This window comes from Typopeltis vanoorti, chromosome 7 (genome assembly GCF_054136105.1).
Source record: "Typopeltis vanoorti isolate ZY-2024b chromosome 7, IOZ_Tvanoo_1.0, whole genome shotgun sequence".
Classification (NCBI taxonomy): domain Eukaryota; kingdom Metazoa; phylum Arthropoda; class Arachnida; order Uropygi; family Thelyphonidae; genus Typopeltis; species Typopeltis vanoorti.
This window is the reverse complement of record NC_143555.1, coordinates 3,218,753-3,244,205: the sequence shown is the minus strand read 5'-3', so window position 1 is coordinate 3,244,205 and position 25,453 is coordinate 3,218,753. Positions and strand designations below refer to the sequence as shown.

At 37.1% G+C, this 25,453-nt stretch overlaps 2 protein-coding genes across 2 annotated transcripts in view; one reads left to right on the top strand and one right to left on the bottom strand.

Moving 5' to 3' along the window:
* LOC150104450 (DNA-directed primase/polymerase protein-like) overlaps positions 1-25,453 on the top strand; it is a 369,024-nt gene that overhangs the window by 3,677 nt on the left and 339,894 nt on the right. The gene's annotated exons all lie outside the window — the stretch shown is intronic.
* The window catches only part of LOC150104451 (zinc finger CCHC domain-containing protein 24-like), a 120,458-nt gene that overhangs the window by 63,715 nt on the left and 31,290 nt on the right, over positions 1-25,453 (bottom strand). Inside the window, exon 2 of the mRNA XM_090395151.1 lies at positions 16,106-16,357. Coding sequence (XP_090251277.1) covers positions 16,106-16,357 — 252 coding nt within the window. The remainder of the gene's footprint in view (positions 1-16,105; positions 16,358-25,453) is intronic.

The following is a 25,453-nucleotide window of genomic DNA, read 5'->3' as shown; positions in this document are numbered from 1 at the left end:
AACCACCATGATACCAATGAATTATTACGCAGCTTATCTAACTGGCCAACAGATCTGATTAAAGAACTAAAATCCATGCATCCTTTAACTCCGAGACTCTATGGCGTTCCAAAAGTGCACAAAGATGGTATTCCTTTACGCCCAATCGTTGATGCAATCAACTCTCCTACCTACTTATTGTCCAAACATCTCTCGAAACTTTTACAACAACACGTCCACAACTCAGAGAGTTACATCAAGAACTCAGGACATTTCGTGGAAAAGCCAAAAAACATCAACATATCGGATAATGACCTTCTAGCTGGCCTAGATGTCACCTCTCTCTCTTTACAAACGTTCCTGTAGTGGAGGTCATTGACATCTTAAGTACCTTGTTCCCACAAGATATAACCTCATTGTTTACTCACTGCCTAAATTCTAAACTATTTTTCTTTGACAAATAAGATCTACCAACAATTAACAGGCTACTCAATGGGTAGCCCACTTTCATCTTCATGTGTCGACCTCTTTATGGAAGACTTCGAAAACAAAATCCTATCCCAAATTATTCCCAAACCTAAAATTTGGTATAGATATGTAGACGATATCTTCATCGTTTGGAACAACAACAAAGATGACCTATATGACTTTCTCAAAAAGATCAACTCCTTCCATCATTCGATTAAATTTACTATGAACTTGAAAGAGACAAACAACTACCGTTTTTGGACATCTTAATCAAAAAACAAACTGATGGCAGCATAAATCTATCAGTTTACAGGAAACCGACCAATACAGGACGCTACCTACATTTCAGCTCCTCTCACCACATCTCACATAAACTCAGCATTGTACACATGTTAAAGAAAAGAGCTATTAGCATCACAACAGACAACGAGACCCTTCAAGATGAATTAACATTAATTTCTAACAATCTGTGCTTGAACGGCTATCCAAGAAGACTAGTCAATAAAATCCCTTTCTCTGAACCACCACAAAGAGAACAAGAAGATATTCAATATATAAAAACTATTGCAATTCCGTATGTAAGTGGCATCTCCAACAAGCTCACCAGCCTCCTCAAACCGCACAAAATAAGAGTAAAATTTAAATCAATAGAAAGTATTCGTAAACTACTAAGATCTCCAAAAGACAACCATCCTTTCTATTAATATGCTGGTGTTTATAATATTCCATGCTCATGTGGCTCAAGTTACATCGGACAGACTTCAAGAAGCCTCGAAATCAGGCAAAAGGAGCACATTGGCTACGTAAAAAACAACAGCCAGGACATTTCTGGCCTGTCGTCTCATTTCTCTACAACTAACCATGTCATCGAATGGAACAAAAGCTGTTCCCCTTATATAGAGGAAAACTACCATTCAAGAATTTTCAAAGAAGCAGCCACAGTCGCTCGTTCTACTGTTAACCTTAACAGAAATCAAGGTTTAATACTCCCAGAGATATGGAAAACACTAATTAGATCTCTAAAAACACAAGAAATGAACTTCAGCACAAACTACAGGAAGTTCCTTAGCAACAGCTAGTTAATCTTGTACACGCGATACGTGTTTCACTCACGTTCGATGCTATTTTATTTGTAATTATTCTTGTCAGTTTTACAGTTACTCATAATTGTGAGATTGTTTTAAGCCTGTATGTCAGTGCTCTGAAGATGCCAACAGTTAAAGTGTGGCGAAACTAGGTGGTAGAGTTAATAAATTTTATCAATACTTGATCTGTAAACCAAATATTATTATTATACTAATATCCAGTTTATTTCTTGTCAAATTTTACAGGTCTATATTTTAGAAAGAGGACTTCTAAATTTTAAAATATATTCGAGTATAACTTCTGTGTGCGTACACTTTGTGGTAGACTACGAAATGTGACCTAAGTCGATGTGCTGATATGAATCACATGAGGCGACTGTTGCTTTAGTCTATAAGGTTCGAGCAGTGCAGTCTAGTAAGGGGTGAGTTCGCATGCAAGCAATTGCAGTAGGGCTCAAGAACAACAAAAACGCTTTCGTTTAATATCATTTTTATTTAAAAATATGTTATTCTTTCTTTCTTTTCCTGTCGGCTAGAAGGAACTTGAAGCATAGGATCCAAAACGCGTGCTTCTTTTTCAGTCAATAGTGCGCCCACAGAATTTCTCAGTAGGAGAATATTCTGACTGAAAAACTTCCTCTGTTCTGTGAAGTCAATTGTGTTATATTGCAAAAATAATGCAAACGTGTATTATTTTCTTCTTCTTCTTGGGAATGTCGTGTACATTCCATGAGCTTTCCCACTGATAATTTTAAAATCTCTGATGGAAGAATGCGCCATGTTTTACATGCATGAAAATTTGTTTTTAGGATCATCAATTTGATACATATTTTTTTATTATTATTTATGGATTCTAATCAGAGTGAGTAAAAGTTAAATTCGAAATGATTCAAAACTAAACTTCGAAGTTCTTTAACGTAAGTTCTTAGTTTGTTTTAGTCCCAATTAGTTTCTCAGAGAAATTTCACTTAGTGAGGACTAAAGATTACACGTATGTTGTAACCACATTAGCAATACACTTATAGTGAGTTACGCGTTTTATTTTATTTTTCAATTATTGAAGCTTTAAATTTATGGTATCGCATTATGCATTGTCATGATATTAAATTCAAGTGATTATTTGAAAATAGAGAAAAATGAATAACGTGACTGCGAACAAACCTGTCTGACTGGCGATAAAATACTGAGCGTGAATGATAACGAAAAAATGACGCAAGATTGGAAAGATGAGTTGGTGAAGATGAGGGAAATGTGGAGTGAAATGAAGAAAATTGTAGATGAGTATGGGAAAGTGAAGAAGACGAAAAACGAATGACGTACGGTATCAAAGAGGTAACGAAAGACTCTCGAGTGGCGTTGTGTGAGGATTCGATTATTAGAGGTATGTTAAACGAGAAGATGCAGGGGTTGTTTTCCCCGGAAGTAAAATGAATAGAGTGATTGAGGCGTTGGATATGAGGAGAAAGGAAGAAAAATAATATGCTAGCGGAAATGTGCGAGGAGAAAGGAGTGCATTTGTTAATATGTGGAGTGAGTTTGAAGGATGAAGTGAACTGTATAAGAGTGATGGACTGCATTTGAATGGCTTTGGTGTGAGTCATTTGGAGAGATTGCTGATGGATGGTAGAGAAATGAGTCGAGTGCAGAGAATGAATCTGATCAATAAAATGCAATGTGAAAGAGCGGGATAGTAAGGAAAGAGAGATTGAAGTGGTGGTTATGAATAAAGAAGGGAATAGCATGAGTGTAGAGAAAACAAGTGTGCAAGGCGAACAGAGAAACTGGGAGATTCATGGTGGAAGGGGGAACCCAGCTTTGATGCTTAAAGAGGATGTGAATGCGTGTGTAGGACAAGAAGGAAATAGGATGGCCTGGGATGTAAGGAAAACAGTTGGATTTGATGAAGGCTCTGGGATGAGTAGGGAGATAAAGAAATGGCTTGAGGAAGGTATGGAGAAGTCACATCTAAGAAGTGGTATCAGAGAAATTTGTTATATTTGTTATAGATCCAGAAATAAGCTCTTATGTTTGTATACGAATGTCGAAGAATCAGAAACAAGGAAAATGAAATAGTTACATTGGTTGAATTTGTTCATCCCAAGATTGTTGGAATAAGTGAGACATGGTTAGATGAGGATGATATCCTGACTAATAATGATTACCTGTGGTTGCCAGCGTTATGAGGGCTTCTTTGAGAAAAGAGTATATGTGGAATTACAACGCTGGTGGTTATGAGAAGCTCAGGGGACAGCTTGCAGCTGTAGCATGGAACGAGGAGTTGCATGGAAAAGAGATCAGTGCTACTTGGGTGATATTCGAGAACTGTCTAGTAGAAGCAGTGTCTAAATATATTCCAACGTTCAGAATGATAAATAAGGTAGGTGTGAAATGGATGAATGAAGAGATTAAGCATGCAATACAAAGAAAGAAGACATTGTGGAATTACCATAAGATGAATGGCAATAACCAGTTCCACGGAGAACAAAGAACAGGCGAGGAGGGTGGTAACTAGATTGGTAAGATTAACAAAAATGCAGTATGAGCATCACTTAGCTGTTGAAGCCAAAAAAAATAAAAAATCCTATGGAGTTCTTTCGATATGTAGCCGGCAAGAAAAAAAAAAGAAAAAAAAAAGATTATGGTAAGATGACATTGATTGGAGAAAATGGTATAAGGATAACCGCTGCCGAGAACGTAGTTGAGTTTTTAATGAGCAGTTTATAAAGCTCTTTCATCCTTATTAATGTGACTTCATGGAGAGTTTGAGAGCAGTGGATGAGGAGAGACTGACTGTGAGTGAACAAGAGCTATATGGAGAATTGAGAAAACTTGATGTTAATAAGGCTGTTAGACTTGAATATACTGGGTGTTCGGGATAAATTTGACAGTTTCGTAAGGAAAAAGAAAATCTTCTTTGTATCTATTAAATTTAATGAATTGACAAAAAAACATTACAGGCAGAGTTAATTACAATACTATCAACAAGATTTACTCAAAATAACCACCATTAGCATCGATCACAGCTTCAATTCTGCTTCGGAACCTCGAACAAGCTGATGCTACAGTCTCCCTGGGAAGGGCCGCAAAAACTGTTTTAATTTTATCCATTAACTGGGCTTTTGTATTACTGGAAGTGCGATTGGTGTCTTTTTCAACTGCGCCCCATACAAAATAATCCATGGGGTTAAGGTCTGGGGAGTTTGGAGGCCAAACATTTGGACTGGTGAAGTCGTAGAAATTTTCAGACAACCATTTTTGACTTTTCCCAGAGGTGTGGCAAGGGGCCGAATCCTGCTGCCATACATACGGCCTACCATTGGCTACCCTTGTTATCCAGGGCTTGACTACAGTTAGCAACTCCACGAACAAAGCCCGAATTCCAATGCCAGGGTTCTTCAACACCTGTTCCTGCAGATTTGCGAGGAATTCTGCTGTACGAACGCAATCAGATCGTCTGCTAGGGATCTTTCTTCTTGCTACATCCTCGTAGTCACCATTGCAAGTCTCTAGTTCATGCCTGATTGTTTTTACTGTATTCAGGGAGCATTGGGCAGCAGTCGTAATATCCTTATTTTGATGGCGGGCACGAATCATCATGATACAAGTTATTCTCTTCCATGATTCAGGTGGGTTCCAGCTATCCATCCTTTCTGACATCTTGTATATGAATGAAGAAGGGTCCAAACTTTTAAATGAAGAGAAGTGTGTGTTAATACATGTAACTTACGGAAAAATATAATTAATTATAAATATGTCAAATTTATCCCGAACACCCTGTATATCACCACCTATTTTCAAGGAATTATATGTAATCATATATATGTTTAATATGAGTCTTACATTGGGTCAAGTTCCAAAGGAATGGAAAGAAGACAAGACTGTACCACTTCATAAGGGATGTGACTAAACTCAAGCATCCAAGTATAGGCCAATCTGTGTGTCAGGTGTTGCAGTTAAAGTGTTGGAGAGGCTGGTGAGAACCATTATCCAGAATTGGGTTGACAGCAGTCATATTATCTTTGATGGACAGCATAGGTTTGATAAAGGGAGATCGAGTTTTAATCTACTTATTACAATAAGGTGACGGCTTCATTGGACAGAGGAGATGGATACGCCGTAGTATACTTAGATTTTGCAAAAAGGCTTTTGATAAATTACCGAAGAGCGGATGGGTTGGATATTAGACTAAGGCATTAGATTGGAGATTGGCTGTCTGATAGGCATCACTGAGTTGTTTATGGGGTAGCAATATCCCGGAAGAGGAAAGACACTAGTGGTGTCTCTCAAGAGTTTGTTTAACCTGTATGTTAATGATATTGGGGAAGATTTGGATGGGGATATTCAGATGTTTGCAGATGATGCAAAGTTGGGACGAAGTGTGAACTGTGAGGGGGTAGAAACATTTGTTCTGGCCTTACAAGAATACTTGATTGAGTGAATGCGTATTTCACGGGATTGGAGATAACAGTTCAGTGTTACGAAATGTAAAGTTTTGAAATTTAGGAAACAAAGATGGGATCTAGAACTTACGCTTGGTTGGGATATATTGTTGGAGGTGGAGGAAATAAGAGATCTTGGGATGATGGTGGATAAGGATCTAAAATTTAGAGGACACATTGCCATGATTCTGGGGACAACACAACGAATGCTGGGAATGATGCGGAGGACACTGACTTGTAGAAGTAAGGAGATTCTGGTTCTATCGTTTGCAATTTACAGAGTCTAGGGATAGGAGGAAGTGGGGGTGATATGATAGAGACGTACAAGTTGGTAAGGTGTTGTTATAGGATTAACGTTGAAGATGTTTTTCATAAAATGGTAGGAGATTGGGGGAGAACAAGAGGTCATCCCTGGTAGCTGTATAAAGAGGGTGTGAGCAAGGGAGTGAGAAGCAAGTTTTTTTTTTTTTTTAATGGAGATTTGCGCATGATTGAAATGCATTGCTTGAGAATGTGGTATCTGCAGAGAATTTGAATATGTTGAAGGTGCGGTATGATAAGCTGTGTATGACAAAACGGACCTCCTAGATGAGTGTGACTACATGGGGTCTTAGGATAATAATAATAATAATAATAATAATAATATCACATGTGATCTCACGTAGTACTACATTGTTATCATTGATGAACATTGAAAACTTGTTATATTTTTTAGTCTGTGGTTATTATTTTTTATTGTCTAAATTTATCAGTCGCTGATAAACTTCTCAATAATTATTCTTTCTTATGAAATGATGTTTCTTCAATTTTTTATGGTGATCCAAAACCCGAATGTTTGGTTGTTGCTCCACGCATAACACATCCGTACTGCAAGTGGAACGAAGGTAAAAAAATAAGAAACATTTTAACATAGATTCGAAAACCTACGGATTATAGTTTTTAGAAAAGAGACAATAAAATGGAAGTTTATGTAAAGGTCAGCAGTTGGAACGATCGAAAAGGAAAAAAAAAATCTTCTGTGAGTTTGGAATTAAACTTATGACCAGAGATATTTAAGAAATCTTTGGGCGTCCACTTGTTTATAAATATGGGCAGCATATTTTTTTTCTGTTTTATGACGAGATAGTCTCATAAAAAGTTAAACGTTGTTGTTGTTGTTTTATTAACATTGACCTGTGCTGCCTATATGTTTAAACGTCCTTCGTGATAGCTGATTGTTGTTCGTATGTTAACATGCTTAGCAGTGACGGAACTTATTACAATCGGTAATTACTGATGCAAATTCCGATAATGGCGAGAAGTATCTGTAGGAAAGGAAAGGGTGCATACAGTAGAAGACGATCTTTTAAAGACAGTGGTCTAAATCGATGAGAGATGTAATTAATCAACCCAATTGCCCTCTTTTGCAGTGAATCAAGTATTTTAAGGGGGTTCTGAGGGGAAGAGAAACTGCATTCTCTGATTAGTCGGATTTGCGATGCTCAGGGTTAATAAGTTATTCGGGTGTTAATTAACGTTCGAATACTTATATTCAAATATATATATATACTCGCACTAAATCACGTATACTTGCATTTGTTTATAAATTTTAAATCCCATTTTCCTGTTCACTTTTTTAAGTTGCTAAATTCATCCGATAAGTAACTGAGGTCATTCGAACGCTTCACTATTCTACTCCGCTTCACGTGAAAGTGAACTCTTAAAGACTGGAAGTCAAGTGTCAATGAGTGGAAGCTCCGCAGAGTAGTCAGTTGTTCGGATGACCGCAGTTCTTTTTACAAGATGATCTCAGCAGATTGGAAGAGTTGACAGAGCAGTAAGTTGTTGGTAAGAAAGTGGTATTAGATGGACGTACTTTGAAAGGGAATGTTCTAGAAAGAGTTAACGATTTGGATATTTTGGTTTAGGGAATTTATTAGTTATTTCAGTTCAGGAATCATGCATAGCGTGACAACTGCTGAAGTACAGCAGATTGTAAACTTAATTAAAAGAAGCTTCATTTGTAGGAAAAAATGAAGTTATTCTACCGCTATGCCACTGGACAGGGCATTATTGGATTACCATTCGAAGGTATTCAGAGAAAATCCATCAGGTGAACGTAGCGATTGTGTCAAGATAGTTATGAGAATTGGTTAGTTAGTTGTAATTTGTTGACTTTATCTAACACGTGGTGGAGAGGAGCTTTAATTGATGTTGATAAGTTAGTTCAGCGCACATACTGTATTTTTACATATTTGTATAAATTATTCTCGTATATGTTTCAACTTTACTTTCAGTCCGACCATTTCTACTATTAGCAAAATAATTACGCAAAATAATATCCATAGCACAAAGAAACGTCAACTTTGACGTCCTTACGGTATTTTACGAAAAAACCTCTATTAATTAATAGGGATCTTTGAATACACTAAACTGGTCAAAACTTCATCATAGTTCTCTTTGCGAGAGAACAGAGTAATATCGACAATCGACACTTCCCGCCTTGGCACTGCTTTCTTGTGATTGTTTCTAAGCTGGAAATGAATTTCACCGCCAGGTGCATGACCACCGTCCTAGAGACATGAAATGGTGTGAAAAGTTTCCGTGTTTGGTTTCTTGAGCAGGTTTTCGGCATTATGTAAGAAATGAAATAAAAACACAAAAGAATATATGTCTTTATATATCCAAGTATCTCGTCCATCCAAGACAGTTGGGTCCCCTAAATAGAGGTTTAGGCCATTAATGCAGCAGGCTTACCATTACACTTCTGCGTCCCTCTGGGGGTGGGGGGGGGTGAGTGAGTGAGTCAGTGTTTTATGTCTGTAAATGCGTGTGTTCACAGGGTAGGTTTACCTATTTGCGAGATGAAAAACTCGAGCTTCCAGGAAGAATTGCCATTAATGTAAAATTAATGGTAGAGGCTTTTCCCATGTGAAAAAAAAAGGCAGCTGTTTTTACAGTCTTCAAGAGTCCATCGAATTCTCTTAGATGCAAACTGTAGACATAGTCGTCGATAATTAGGTGTAAATATGTCGATAATTAGGGGTACTCTGACTGAGCCCCTACTTCGGAGGTCCATTCTGAGGGTACTTTGGATTGACGTTTGAAAAACACTGCCATCCGTATTGTGGTTAAATTGCGTAACCAACTGATACACAGTTTTTCGTCCATGGCCTTGCACAACGAGAAACATCCTGCCATTCACCGAGGATCGATGAGTGGTCACCCGTAGACTACTCTTCTGTCCAGTGTCCTTCCAACATTGGAAGGATGCAACATCTTAACTACAGCACGCTGCGAACAGCCTACAATATTGGTGTTGTGGATACCATCACCTTTAAATTGCCGCCCTCCAACTATGCCTCTTTCGAAGTCCGTCAGAACTCGTCCATTGTTCATTCAATTAGCCACTTCGAAACACATTACACATTTTTATTATCATGTATATTGGCTTTCATATTGATGTGAGAGTGCCACCTGGGGGGGGGGGATATGGCCTATTGTGAAATAACAGAGGTGGTCATCATATTTTAACTGGACTGTGGATAATTGTTTTATGAAATAGAGTTTAAAATTGTTCAAACTTTGAATGAAATAAATATCGGATCATTTTTAGTGCTAAAATTAAGCACAGTAAGTCCCCAAACGGTTCATCGTTCAATAAAATCGAATTAATGTCGATGATAAGGTTTGTCTGTATAGCATGATGACAAACCCAACTTGCCGAGAGCAGAGGGTAAGAGCTGTTCCACCTGAGTATAGGACTGGCTTGCTCATGCTCATCTTCATATGAAAAGTCCTTATAAACGCCCTTCGCGTTCTAGATTATATTATATGGCATATATAATATATATTATATATCATGTAATATATGACATGAATTTTTTCTATTTTGGTATATCTCGGCTTCTAATTATTAAATTTATTTAATTATATATATATATATATATATATATATATATATATTGTTCAAATCTAGGCTAACCGCGCATACCCCTAGTTATACTGCGCGGTTAGCCTAGTGGCTTTGCGCTACGCAACCATATGACTGGGGAAGGAGTGTCCCAAGTTTCGATTCCCGTCGAAGACGTGAGGAATTTGAGGATCTTCCTCAGCCATAGCCAAGTTAGCCGGTCTTGGGCACGGGCAGTAGGGTTTTTTCCGCCAGTTTATCGTTTTTCATCCTGCAAGCAGGCAAACCGGCCCCTTGAACATACGCCTCTACAGCCAAAAATATATCCCCCCCCCCCCAGCGGCAGACTAGGCGACAGGTCGGTTGGGAGTGGTACTAACAAGAAGTCGCATCTAAGTAACACGCGGACCCTGTAGAGGAAGCGGGAATAACGCGTAGTGAAAGAAGAAGATACTAGGGGATCCCCACCGTCGCCTACGGCGCCCAACTCCCTGAGTTCCGTGCTGGTAAGCCGGTAAGCATAGTCCGACCACAGAAGCGAGAGCCGTCGTTGGCAGACTGCCAAGAAGAATCAATTCATGTTGAAAGGAAGAAAGAAATAAGGCGATGTACGAATTGGTCACCAACACGCGAAAGCACGTGCTTTATACTTAAAAATTTTCCAACTGTTATACAAGCAAAATAGTTACCACTTTAAAAACTACATGATCATAAAAGAGAAGTTAATTTTCCGACGTGTAATAATAAACACTCATCCCACAATGCGGATGATTACCCCATTATCGAAATGGATTCTCCTTCTTTTGGCATGCGCAGAAGGTGTCGAAGGGTCTCGTATCTGTGGACGTACCATAAAACAAAAAACGTGACATAAAAACGTTTCAAATTTCGGCTTATCTTTTTATATACATGTATATAGAGTAGATATATGTATGACACTGGCCGAGAAAACGTTATTTATGTGGCTCCCGCCAACAAAATAGTTGTGAGCGTATAATATAGTACATTGTATAATATAGTGGCGTAGCTGGGGTGGAGGGAGCGGTCCTCCCCCGCCGCACTTTGACCTTTTTGAGCTTTTGCAGTTAATTCTAAAATAGTCTCGAGAACTCAGTTCCAAATATTGTAATACTACTGCGAATTTTCCTCACAATTGCTGTAAGTGTTGCTAGTTGTGAGAGGTTTCTAAATTAAAATTGATTAAGAATTATCTACATTACTATGAAATAGACTTCGCCAATGTCATCGGCGATTTTGCTAACAGAAAATCAAGAAAAATAACATTTTAGAATGTTGAAATTAAAGTTTTACTTCAAAAATAAACATAGTGTTTTCATTTATTTCCCTATATCGTTTTTACCTTTTATAGTATTTTTGCTGTATATTGAGACGGTCGACAAACTCAGGGATTGTCCCGTGCGGCAAAAATTCTAGCTACGCCACTGATTGATAGTTTAAGGCATAGATGGCCAACAGCAGGCCCGTAATTTTGTGCGGCCCGCGGCAGGATGAAAACTATATTAAATTATATGTATTATCAATTTAGGTATTAATTTCGACCGCAGATTTTCTGATTGTATACTAGTTATATCCATTATTTCTGATGACGGAAACAATTTAGATTCTCAACAATATTGTTCTCCCAGTAGTAAAATGATTTAACAAATATAGTAATTCAATACATATAATTATTGCCTTGAAAAAAACTGTTTATTTTTATTTAAGTTCTGTCTAAAAGTGTGCTGCCCGTGACGCTACCACTCATCACATATTGGTCCTCGTATAGAATGAAGTTGGTCACGCCTGCTTTAAGGAATTGTTGACTAATTTTATTACTTGTATATATATATATATATATATATATATATATATATATATATATATATATATATATATATATATATATATATATATATATATATATATATATATATACATAATCCAGATATACATAATCCAGAAACACTATATATATATAGTGTTTCTGGATTATGTAAGAAATAAATAAATAAACAAATAAATAAATTATATATATATGGACTACACTGAGGACAGTAACTTCTTAAACCATCTAAGTAAACTTAGATAACGCACAACAGAAAGATTTGAAGACATTACCACAGTCCTTAAAGTGTTTAAAGGAAACTTTTGCAAACTTCGCTTTTTCTCCTCAAAATACTAAAAAGTATTGTGAGGAGATGTGTTTCATTAATAGTAGAAATATATATATATATATATATATATATATATATATATATATATATATATATATATATATATATATATATATATATATATATATATATATATATATATATATATATATATATATATATAATTTATTTATTTGTTTATTTATTTATTTCTTACATAATCCAGAAACACTTGTCTAGAGATCAAACATGGAACTTTTTTTGCAAGCCACGTTGGACCTCCAGTGAGCAATCCTGCTCAAAACAATCACAAGCGCCCATATCCAAGACAAGATTCGATTCTGCATCCTGTTGATTGGAAAGCGGATACGCTAATCACTCATTACGCTAATCAATCACAGTCCAGCTGATTCTATTATCGGTTTCAGGACCTATATCCACTACAGTACAGTTTGTGGGCAAGTACACGAATTCAAGCGGACAATTACATTAAATATCAGATTAATAAGGAGATTTTTCTACTCTTAATGAAACACATCTCCTGACAATACTTTTTAGCGTTTTGAGGAGAAATAACGAAGTTTGCGAAAGTTTCCTTTAAACACTTTGGATATATCATCCGAAGGACTGTTGGTAATATCTTCAAATCTTTCTGTTGTGCGTTATCTAAGTTTACTTAGATGGTTTAAGAGGTTACTGTCCTTAGTGTAGAGATTTCTTCTGTGAATACCACGCTGCTTGCCTTTATCGATATATCCTCCAAGCCCCTTCTCCTTCTCGCATACCCCAGTCTATAAACAATAAAGTTCACAGACTGGCCTTTCACTGTTCGCGTCTGCGGAATGTGACGCCATTCTATAATTGGCAACGAGATGAAAGCGTTCTTCTCTACATAGAAGTTTCTGATATAGTACTCTTAAAGGGAGTTTTTGCAGAAAATCTTATTCTGCTGCACTTTTCTTGACTTTGGTACTTTAACATTCGATATTATATATTTATTTATTTAAGAATGTTTAACCTGTTGGAAAGAATTAAACTGCGATCTTCCGTGATACATGGAATGCAGTGACTGAAAGAAAGCAGAAAACTGAGGACGAATAACATTCATGATTTGAAAGAATTAATCACAAAAAGGCATTCATTTATAAAATGACAGTTTTCACTGAAGTTTTCACAATTTTTCACTCAAGAGTATCTAACATGTGTGACATCTCTTATGGATTTATTTTCTTTATCTATTTCTAATATTTTCCCGATTTCCACTGAAATTTTCAGTATTTCTAGAATCTCCTGTTAATAAATGATTCGTTATCACTAATAATAATAATAATAATAATAATAATAATAATAATAATAATAATAATAAAAACTAAATCACTAGAAATTGGATTCTGATAAAACCAAAATAATATAAACCGAAATGGATATGATGAAAGCCACAGTATTATTAAGATAAATAATAAAGAAATTGAAATAGTAGATGAGTATGTATACTTAGGAAAATTGTTAACAACGAAGAAACAAGGAGTCATGGAAAGAAGTGAAAACAAGAATAGGAATGAGATGGTCAACTTTTGGAAAATCGGAGAGATTTTTAAGCCGCAAGACTGTCAACTAATATGTATTGTCTGTTATGACATACGGAGCAGAAACCTGGCCAATCAAAAAGAAATAATAGATTAACAAAAAAAAAACAGAAAGAAGAATGGAAAGATGTCTGCTAAACATAAGACTCAAGGATAAAATTAAAAATCAAGAAATAAGACCGAAAACATTTTTTTTTTTTTTTTTTTTTTTTTTGCCATATGAAGATAAAAGATCTGTTGGACGGCCTGAAAGAAGATGGTCAGACGAGATAGGAAAACAATTGGAATTCTCTGGCACCAACAAGCTCAGGATAGAAACTGATGGAGAGAACTAGGAGACACCTATAGCCAGAAGTGGCAATAAAAGGGTTAAATGAAAGAAGAAAGAAAATAATAATAATATTATTAATCACAGTGTATTATTGTTGTTGTTATTATTATTAATCTCTAGGGAATCCCGAGAAAATATTAAGTCTGCGGCGAGAGAATTTCTTTCAAAACCGTATGTTAATAATTTTATAACATTGTAACACTCCGCTCACAAAAAAAAAAAAAAAAAAAAAAACTTAGGTAAGATCAAGAAGATTATTAGCGTAGACCGTAGTCAGATGACACACTTCTAACTATAATGTTATTAAGGTCATTCGCAGGTTCAAATGTCAAGTGGGTATGAAAGCAACAAGTACAATAATTTTTACCGATACGTTTCTGTTAACATGTTCTCGTTGCAGATATTTCAATTTATATGGTTGAAATTAGAATCTCAAATTCCATAAAACAATGCAGGTTTAATTTTTTCCCAACGTGTTCAAGATATCTGTTACATATTATTTTATACAAATTTACCAACATCCACTCCTTTCTCTACTTCTTCATGTAACACCTTTTCATCTCACAAAGGTAGCAGGTGGCTCTTTTAACTTTAACATTAGAAATCGGCATACTGTCCGATCTTCTCCTATCATAATCGTGGAAATTGAGTACATTATATGCTGGCATGCTATGAAAGGTGAAGAGTACGCGGAAGACAATCTCTGTCATTCGTAATCTTTGGTGGCTAGTATTCTTCTTCATCATCCTCAATCTCAGCCATTGTTCGTCTACCGTTGGAAAAACGTCTCTCCAAGATGACTGTAATAGTGACCATCAGTGACCTTTCTTCCCCATGCTGCAACTGAAGATTTCAGCTCGATTTTGTTGCTCCTCGTGGACCCTTACTTCTTTCGTCTCTTGTCCTTGGATAGTATGCGTAACCCATTTCCTTTGCGGACGTTTAACGTCCCCATCAGTTCAGAAATGTCGATTTAATTTTCTAAATCTTTCTTGGTTGTGATACCGGGCATATACATCATTCCATAATAGACTGAGTTAATTTTAATTTTTGTATTTTCGTTATATTCACTGTCCGTCTTTCCCAGTCATATGTCAATAACCGGAGAATGTACTTATTAAAAACTCTCCGTTCTTGTTATAGCGGTAATTGGCTTTTGAATATTGATTTGAAGTCACTAAATGCTTCAACCAAGCATCGTTTTGTATTTATTTATTATTTATTTTTATTACTTCCGTGATATCATTCTAAATAGATATAATAATATATTGAATCAATTTTTACTCGGTCGCTAGCTTTGAATACAATAATAACGTTTCATCATACTGTTGCTTGATATATTTAAACATCTGCAGTCATTTCTCACAGAGTTACGTCGAAAAGTCTTTTTATACGGTTTGAAAGAGGAATATGCCTATTTCAGTGCGATTGATACAAGCATGTGCCTCTTTGCTTTATTCCTAATGTTTTTGAAGGTAAATTGCTTGATAATAAAATTCTTTACTAGTACTTCATTTCCGCAGTTAAAACATTTTAAAATTAAACTCAATTTGCATGTGGCTTGTGATACTTTATCTTATTTGTTCTGTGATATACTTCCAGTTTTATTGTCATTCGACATTTTAATTGGAAAATGGTATACAGTAAGTACCCCTCCAGCAATATTAACTTTTAAGAGAAAAATAAATAGCTTATTAATTTATTTCACTGTATCTCCATAGCAATCATCAGCATCGACGCTTGTTATTGGACGGACCTGGATTCGAATTCATTTAGGTAGCGAGGAAATTTTGAGGGCTTTTTTCATCTAAAGAAACCCTGATTTCCATGTAAAAACTGCAAAATTCACAGGTAGCCATTCTCATGGGGGGATTAGGGTTTATCGTGCTGCAAAACAAACTAGCTAGAAAAAGACATCCATTGACAGCTCTATCAAACTGCATAGATAGCATTAATCGATATCATTTCATATCATAGCATTAATTAGATAGATTTAAGAAACATCGAGTTACTTGGTAAGGACAAACCTGATACTTTGGATTAAGATTTTATATATAAAATATTATTTTACGGCGTTGTTAAAATTTTAATTAATTATGGGTGGAGACTTGAGCGAAACGTTTCCTTACCATGCATACAAATACCTTGGTTCATTAAAAAAATAAATCTTACCTGAGGACAATCTTTAATATAATGACCCTTTTTAAAGCACAGATGGCACAAATAATTCGGTGGGGGCTTTTTGGTAGGCTTTCTCTCAAATCCAAGGTTAAGATCGGAAAAGAGATCTGTTAAATCACTAATGGTTCCAGCACCAATTGTTGCAGTATTGTAACCGCCACTGGTATAAGTTCCATTGGCATATCCACCGTACGTTGAGGAAGGAGGCATTGGATTATACAGGGGAGGCATTCCATACTTAGACTGAAAACAGAAAGAAACGTTATAAGTTTCGATATGTTTACTAACACTGTTGTATATACAATAAATTTTCATAAATTATACAGACACATGAGTGTTTCACAAATTCTTTATATTTACGAAACAGTCAGATGTCTCAAGACACTGTTGGTCACTTTGACTGTCATTCTATCCAGGAAACTGAATCCGTTGATTCTGTTTCTTGGATAGAATGGTAGAATGGATCCACTAAATGTTAATAAAAAATACTTCAGCCAGCAGAAGTATTTTTGGCCATTGCTTCATAAAACGCAGTTTATTTCCTGTGGTGGACATGTCGATTTGACGACCTTTAACGAACGCTCTTTCACTTTCTTCGAATCACTTCGTCATAGCTATTGCGGTATGATAGGATGCATTGTCATTTCGATATTCGATTGGGTCATTTTCATAAAACTGGCAAAAAAAAAAAAGTTCAGAATGTCCGGTATAGTGTTAGGTATTAATCTTTCACTGCATTTCGCAAGAACATTAGTCCATACAAGAAAAGTAGCTCCTCAATCTTCCACCACACTATTTAATAGATAATGGCAGTCTATTGTCATCAAGCCAATCTTATCGAGCACGCGGATTGAACTCGAGCATTGTTAGGGGGCGATGTTTGGCGTGTACGCACAGCTCTTCTTTTCAATACATAATGTTCTGCACCAAACAGCTGTGGACATCCCGATCTCTTTAATGAAAGAATCAACTGATCACAATGTAAGGGACTCACATACATGGGAGATCTTGAATGCCTTAACTATGTTGCAGTCACAAGATCTGATCGCTGAGGAATATAATAACCCATGATGCTATCTATCCTCGCTGGAAGTTGGTGAACGATAAACTACATCCTATTTTCACTTATTATACGTAAGTTGAAAAAATTATCTTATCTTTCCTTGCTCGGTCTTTATACCTTGCTGTATTCACCAAATGAGTAAAAATTTAATCGAAGAATTTTTCAGATTAGTTAAGGTAAAGAAAAATATGGCAATTGCCTAACTATGCTACAGGCGTAGCGAAGAGAATTTTTCACTCATCCCGAAGTCACAGTGAATAAATAAATGAATAAATACCGCTTGGCTATCACAGACGACAGAGGTAACAATAGTAAAGTTTTAGAAAAAACAAAGTTAACATTCATAGTAGTTTGTAGATGGAAGTGAACTGGAGACTGCAAATGGATTTTACAGAATGAAAAAACAAGTTGAAATAGAAACTCAAAAGAATATAGGTCAAAGATTATGTTTCTTGACAAATCCAAATGACGTATAAATAAAATACCATGTAAGAAGACCCAAAATGAGTTTCATAACCACATGTTTAGTATAAAGCGGTTGGTCTTATGCTTAAATATACTGTTTGGAAAGAAGTCAACGGACACCGCCATAGGCAAAGTGCAGCGTGCCATGAACGAGTCACGAGTTTGTAGTCGGTATAAATTGGAGGAATATGATGCTCCCAAGTCAGTGCAACTGTGCCTGGTTGAAATGTGAGAAGGGAACTGACGGTGTTTGAAAGAGATGTGATAGGATGCCATGTTGCAGAGCAGGAGTATCTGTTTGGCAAATTGTTGACAAATTGGGGCATCCCAGGTCAACAATCAGTGATACCATACTAACATGGAAGCGCAAGGAGTCAACTGCAAGTGCTAACCGCAGTGAATGACCCATCACGTTCAATGAACGTGACCGTAAGGTGTTACAAGGATAATATATAAAAACTGCCATTCGTCAGTCGACCTGTTGAATGCGGAGTTCAGGGCATCGACTAGAACACGAATCTGCACAAAAACATTCAGAACCGAGGCTCGCAGCATGGATTTCCATGATAGCACCGCAATATGCAACTCCCACATTAACCGAACCAACATGGATCGTCGTCTTCAGTGGTGTAAAGACCATGCGCAGTGGGACGTGGACTCTTGGAAAGCTGTGTTAGGAGCAGCGAATCACGCTACCTTCTCTACCGAGTGTATGAACGGAAGTGGCGGATGCTCTGTAAACGTTTCTTACGAGCGTGCCTAACCCCAACTATGAAATTCAGAGGTAGTGGTGTGATGGTATGGTTCTGATTTGGCTCAGACCTATGTGGTTCCACGAACATTGAATTCCGAGAGGTATCTGGACATTCTGGACAATGCAATGCTTCCTACTTTGTGGCATTTCTAAAGAAATGACCATCGTCTCTTTCAGCAAGACAGTGCATCTTGTCATAAGGCTGCTGCTGTAACTGTGTGGTCTATGAAAATGAACGTCACCACACTTGACTGGTCTCTACAGAGCTCTGCTCGCAACCCTATTGAACATCTGTGGGATGAACTAGAGCGCTGGCTGAGGTCAAGGTATATTCAATCCGCAACAGTCTAGGATGAATAGTTTAAAATTACGATTGATCGCTATCGTACGATTATAGAAACTATTGCTGTAGGTTTGCTGCACTCATCGCGGCGAAAGGAGGTCCTACATCTTATTAAGGGGAACGCCATGGCTGTTTATTTCTCACACCATGGTGTCCATTAACTTCTTTCCAAGCAGTGTAGATATTTTTTATATGTGAATTATACGCAGTTCTCCTAGCAGATTTTTTGAGTAAAAAAATCTGAGTTTTGAGGAGTAAAAACCATTCCTCGACCGTATGAGACCAGCTAACCGATCTTTGACTGAAATGCCCTGGCAAAGGTTCTTCACCTAATCGAACCTCTTATCTGTTTCAAAACCTCCATACAGAGGGTCTGCATCTATAAATACAAAATGAATTTCTCGAAATGAAACATGATCGCGGAGAGAATAATCTTAAAAAGTGAAATAAAAAATTGAAATAATTGTATGCGGAACGTGTTCACGGAAATGAAATACGCGGTGCTTTAGGAAATAAAGAGGGATCAAGACTTGGTCGAAACGAATGCATAAGATTTAGAGAAGAAATGAACTTTGTTGAGGTTACACTTCAGACTATGAATATTTATGAAATTAATTTGGAAATTTTAGGGCATTGAAATTTTTGGTACGAAGGCTGTTTCGTTGTTCACATTTTCTTTTTCTTTTTTTAGTTATCCCATATTACGTGCGCAAAATATACGTAATCTGCCAGCATGCTATCTTTTCATCGGAATGCGATTATAGAGACGCATCACTAGAATGAGATAGTGATATCAGAACGATCAGTTTCGTCATTACTCTCATGCAAGGTAATAAACTTGAATAAACGCTGAAATAGAATTCATATGTAAAGCAAACGATTTTATTGCTTATTAGAATTTAACTTCAATATTTAGAAAACAATCAGCCAAAATAACTTTCTGAAGAGTAACGTTTACAGAATGACAGAGAAAGGAAGAAACGAACTCTGCAATGGACAGCATAATCTAGTTATCTTAAAATAGACGGAAAATGTTCTCGTGGCTTCATTCCAAATAGTTTAAGGAACAGAACTGAGTCATGAAAACAGAGATGCACGGAGCATAATCACTCGAAGAAGTACAACAAATTCTTGAAACAGTTGCAGAATAAACCTTTAAATTACTGAATAGCTGAATGTGCATCCAAGATTTAATTCTAAAAGGTGTTTTATCACTCAGTTAATTTTATCACAGAATAGGAAACAGCTTTGTTATTTCTTTTTAAAAAGTTTCGATTCGATTCCATTTATATAACAAAACTAATATGAACATTAAAAAGCCGTTATCGAAAAGCTCCTATACTCTTTGTTCTCCCAGTAAACTATTCTAAAGAGTTCTTGTTTTATCTAGTCAGATTAACATTTGACACCGCATCAAAATTTCAATCAGCACGCATCATTTTGTGCTTTCTGTTTGGAGTAACAAGTATTAAACATGCATTTTTTAACTGCTTGTGATATTGCTTGTGTAAAGTTAGAAAATTTTGAAGGGAAAAAAGGATACTCCTCAGCCAATATGGTTGTTTTAAAGTACGTGTAGGTTGAAAGATTATGAAAGCCTTGAATATGATATCAAGAAAGGAAAGCCTTCTATTTAGTAGAAGCAAACGTGATGGAATTTGAGCAATTGCTGTGAGCCGATAACTGACATAGGATTTGTGAACTATTATCGCCGTTGAATACTTCATATAGAAGGTATCATGTAATGGCCATCATTTTTTTTTTATTATTATTCGTGTGGGGGGTTCCCCCCGCTCCTCGATCGTCCCTTAGGACTGGTTGAGCCCTCCTAATGAGGGATTAAGTACTATATCCTATGACTGTAGCCTGTGTGTGTTCACGGTGCCGGTTTGCCTGCTTGCGGAATGAAAAACCCCAGATGAACTGAGGGGAAAAACCCTGCTGTCCACGCCCAAGACTTTCTCCAGGCATATGGTTGCTAAGTGCATAGCCACTAGGCTAACCGTGCAGATACGGACATCAGTGATTTAAGCATTCTTATCTGAGAGCAGGTGAAATACAACAGATTATTTTTAATTATCTGCCTCTATGTCTACATTTGGATTGGGGCCCTATCGTGTGTGGGTCAGAATTAGATAAATCGAATACCCTGTTCTGGAGTTACTTTTTCAATAATCAAGGTGGTCTCATACCGTAATGAAGAATCATCTTCCCCCTAGATCTTTCCCAACATATTAAATAAAGTGTGAAAATTTGAGATGTTGATATGTGCTCTGAGTTTCAGCAATTCATTGTTGAAACCCTCCTACTTGGAAGGCTAGTCCTTTCCAGAAATGAAATCTCCCTTCACTGTTCGTTGAATTTCATTTATCGGTTAGTTAAGACGGATACAAATAGTTCCATTTAAATGACGCGCATGTCAAGATGTGTTTTATTAAAATATTATCGGCGTCAAAATAAAATATTTCAAAAGGTAACAATGTCGACCATTGAGATAATAGAAATACAAATAATTTGCTTCCCAGAGAAAATCAATCTGTGAGAAAATTTTTAAGAGCTTTCCTATTAAATATTTAATTTTATTCATGTTTATGATAATTGTCATTTTAACAGACTAATGATTCCAGTATCTATAACATATGGCAACTAAATGCAAACAAAATGAATCTTATAATAACGCTTTTTCACTTCCCCAAAGGAGTAAATAGATAAGACTAAAAGATTATCTGTTTACTCATTTGAAGGTAAATAGAAGGTAAGAACATTATCTATTTATTCCTTTGAAGGAAGATAGATAAAATAGTTGAATTCATTTTCGTTGATCATTTGTAGACTTACTGGTGGTGAACAGCATAGAACAACTCATCTTCCTAACGATTAACTGATATTTTTGCATGAAATAAAGTATTCTACGGCCGAGTTTTACTCTTATTCTTAATACCAGCCATATGCTGAAAAATATTTCCTGTGTTAAGCCCCTGCAAGAGAGGATCTCTGTTAGCTGGTACAGTGGACAAACGGAAATGGATGCCATTTCATTGTTATCAAAGATATGGATGGAATGCATTTTTGTACTGAACGGATTGCCTACATAGAAGCCAGAAACATAACACTCACAGTCAATGCTAAGGAATGATATTAATCCTCTTTGATCTGGTCCCATGTGACTATTGCACTTATGCACGATTGTTGGTTTCAATGATGATAAAGTGGTTGAGAAAAAGCAGAATGATTTCCAGGATGCTACAGAATAGATGCAACCATTAGAGTAACGTTTTTCAGCCTATTCTAAAATAATTCAATCTTGGCACGTAATTATGGGTTATAAGTCTTTACATTTACATCTATTATCATTTGTCCATTGCACCAACTTATTAATATCTTAACTCTGAACATGGCAAACCGATACTTGGAAGCAAGGTCATAATTATCAGGAATTATTGCGCTCTATCAGAAGATACAATCAAAACAGAATCTAATGCAGAAGATTATAAAACGGAAGCTGCAGTTATTTGGACACATCTGTAGAATGAGTGAGGACCGGAAGATAAAGACATTTATGTTTGGTATTTTGGATGGCTTAAACAGAAGAGATAGACCATACAGAGAATGGATAGATGATATAAAAGACTGGTGTGGAATGGGTGTACAAAAACTGCGACACTGTGCACTGGACAAAGAAAGGTGGAAGAAGATAGTGAAACAGGCATCAGACATCAACGGGCAGTGAGCCCATGGTTCGTGATGATGATTATTGACTCGCCACTGTCCTCAGCTTACAGTATGCTTTCAAGATGTCTTCTAGTTCTGTTCTCCCGCTCTTAACATCGCATATATATATCGCTCGTTCACCTAATCTTCCTAATTCGGGCCACCTTCCAGATAAAGGCTGCACGGCTCTTCCTCATCGAAGGCGAAGAGGTCATTTCAAATGAAATAAGGGGCTGAATCTGCATAATTTTGATTTGATGAAAGCGAGTTGTTTTGCTACCTGTTTCCCCCCCCCCCCCTGGCATTCTGTTAATTATGGTGACTTTTTTATTTGATGGGACCACAGAATTTTCACTGTTTTGAAGGATTTGAAAATTATCACAGCCTATTTTCAGATTATCCAAATTTCGATTTTTTTTCACTGTCATTTTAATGCTCAAGGTATGTACTTCGATTTCTTATTTGAATTTTTCAAGTAAGCTATTTTTTTTTCGAGTGGCGTCCACCTGCTTCAGGTGTTCCAAGTACTCTTTTTCCCCCATTTTTACTTTACCCTGTAGGTGCTAATTTGAGTCCACAAATTTGTTTTTTGTGTATCTTATATATACACGTAGTAGAATATGAATCCGCCAAATCATCTTGATTGAAGTTTTTCTTCTATGAAAAAAAAAGAAAAAAAAAGCTTCAAATTTTGCTTCGTATTCAGACGTTTGTAATCACCTTCTGATTTCTAATTTTTATGCAAATTTTGAGGCAGTCATTCTTATAGAAAAAACGATTCATTCAAGGTAAGTTTGGGCATACATATTACAATATGTGTAAATAAAACAAAAAACTCATATTTGTGTATCCAACCTACAGCCTGCAAGATGGAGTATAAAATGGGGCAAAATAGCACTCGATACACCTAAAGCTTTTGGCCGTCATCTTAAAATAATTAGTTTGTCTCAAAATGCAAATAAGAAATCCAACCGTACACACCTTGAGCATTAAAATGGCAGTAAAAATCAGAAACTGGAAAGTTGATGGTGCTGCCTCAATAGGAAAACGCCCTGGGAGGCCACCGACACACTGGCCGAGATCGACGAGCTTTGTCTCGGAATGTTCGAGCATCCTACACGTCATCAGCGGTGGACCTCGCAGTCAACCTGGAAAATGCTGCAGGGACATCTGCCAGCACTAGAACTGTCCACAGAGAGTGGCATGCCTTATGTTACCATGGCAGAACTGCTGTGACCAAGCCACATATCACTCTCCCCCTCCTCCGCTTCAAAGCCAAATGACGTTTTGACTGGTGTCTTTCACACAATTCCTAGACCATATGGGAAAAGGGTTTAGTGGAATGAGAATCACCTTTTCAAATGGTCGTGTTTGGTGGTCTCTGATGGTCGATTTTGGATCTGAAGTTTACCCGTGGGGAGGGGGGAATTGTTCCGGCAGGAATGCATCATTCCAACTGTCAACTTTAGTGGAGGCTCGGCAATGGTATGAGGGGGGGGGGTTCCAGTTGGATGGGGCTTGGTACATTGGTATGGACATGTCCAGAACTATAACCTCCGATGGCTACCTGGACATCCTGGACATCTTCATGTTTTCGACGCTGGAGAAGTACTTCCGCAGTGACCCTTCATATTTCAGCACGACAATGCTTCATGCCATACTGCACTGCTTGATCTTTGGGACGAATTAGAACATCGCTCCGAATTCACTCCAGACCACAGCTGCCTTCATCAGCATCAGCAATGGGGGTAGCTTTACGCAAGGAATGGAAGAATATTCCTGTTGCGACGTATCAGAAATTGGTTGAAAGCATGTCCTGAAGGGTAGTTGCTGCTAGTCAGGCCAAAGGTGGTCCCAATAGAAATGTAATTAAAACGCATTTTTTTTAACACAACTAGTTGTCAAAATACTTTTGTCAACATAATGTATAATTCACATTACTCATTTGCATTCTTTGATAACAAGAAAGAAGAGTCTCAAAACTTGTTTATTTATCTTATTTAATTAAGAGGATATTAAATCCCACATTGTTTTAAAACCGAATAAGAAACTCAAATACCTTTGGTATTAATTTGGTCTAGCTACTCACTGATGAAGCCTCAATAAAAGCTGAAACTGGTGAGATTGCTAATATGAGTTCGCTCTCTTAAGGTTTTTGCCTTAAGGGAGCAATTTGAGTCTCCGGGGAAAGTGTTTTCCGGCACGACCCAGTGAGGGGCTTTGTCGGTGAATGCTTTTCTTCGGAATATGAGCGGTTCTGCTCGGTGGTGGTGGTGGTGGGTGGAAGGCCATCACTGAGTGGAGCCAACGTTGAGATGGACGGGCTTTCGCCCACAATTGAGTGGCCTAGGGATCGCCCGAATTTTTAGAGACGGCTTTACTTATTCATAAGGTTGAAACCGGTGAGATTGGTAATATGAGTTCGCTCTCTTAAGGTTTTTGCCTTAAGGGAGCAATTTGAGTTTCCGGGGAGAGTGTTTTCCGGCACCGCCCGGTGAGGGTCTTTGTCGGTGAATGCTTTTCTTCGGAATATGAGCGGTTCTGCTCAGTGGTGGTGGTGGTGGTGGTGGTGGGTGGAAGGCCATCACTGAGTGGAGCCAACGCTGAGATGGACGGTCTTTCGCCCACTATTGAGTGGTCTAGGGATCGTCCGAATTTTTAGAGACGGCTTTACTTATTCATAAGGCTGAAACCGGTCTGGATAGTGACCTCCCACCATAATGTAATGACAGCATACATCTCCTAGGAAATGTGTTTTTACATTATGGAAAATACCAAGAATAGCGATCAGAACTTTACCACCTTTGCTGCGAGTTGCCCGAGATTGTACTACGTACTAGGATTACTTGCATTAGCTCACGCTAGTAATCGCCGATACTTTTATGCTTTACTATATTCAGCATGAAACTCTCTGATTCCGATCTTTCAGTTTCTTATTCGGTTTTAAAACAATGTGGGATTTAATATCCCCTTAATTAAATAATGTTTATATCGCCGAAATGA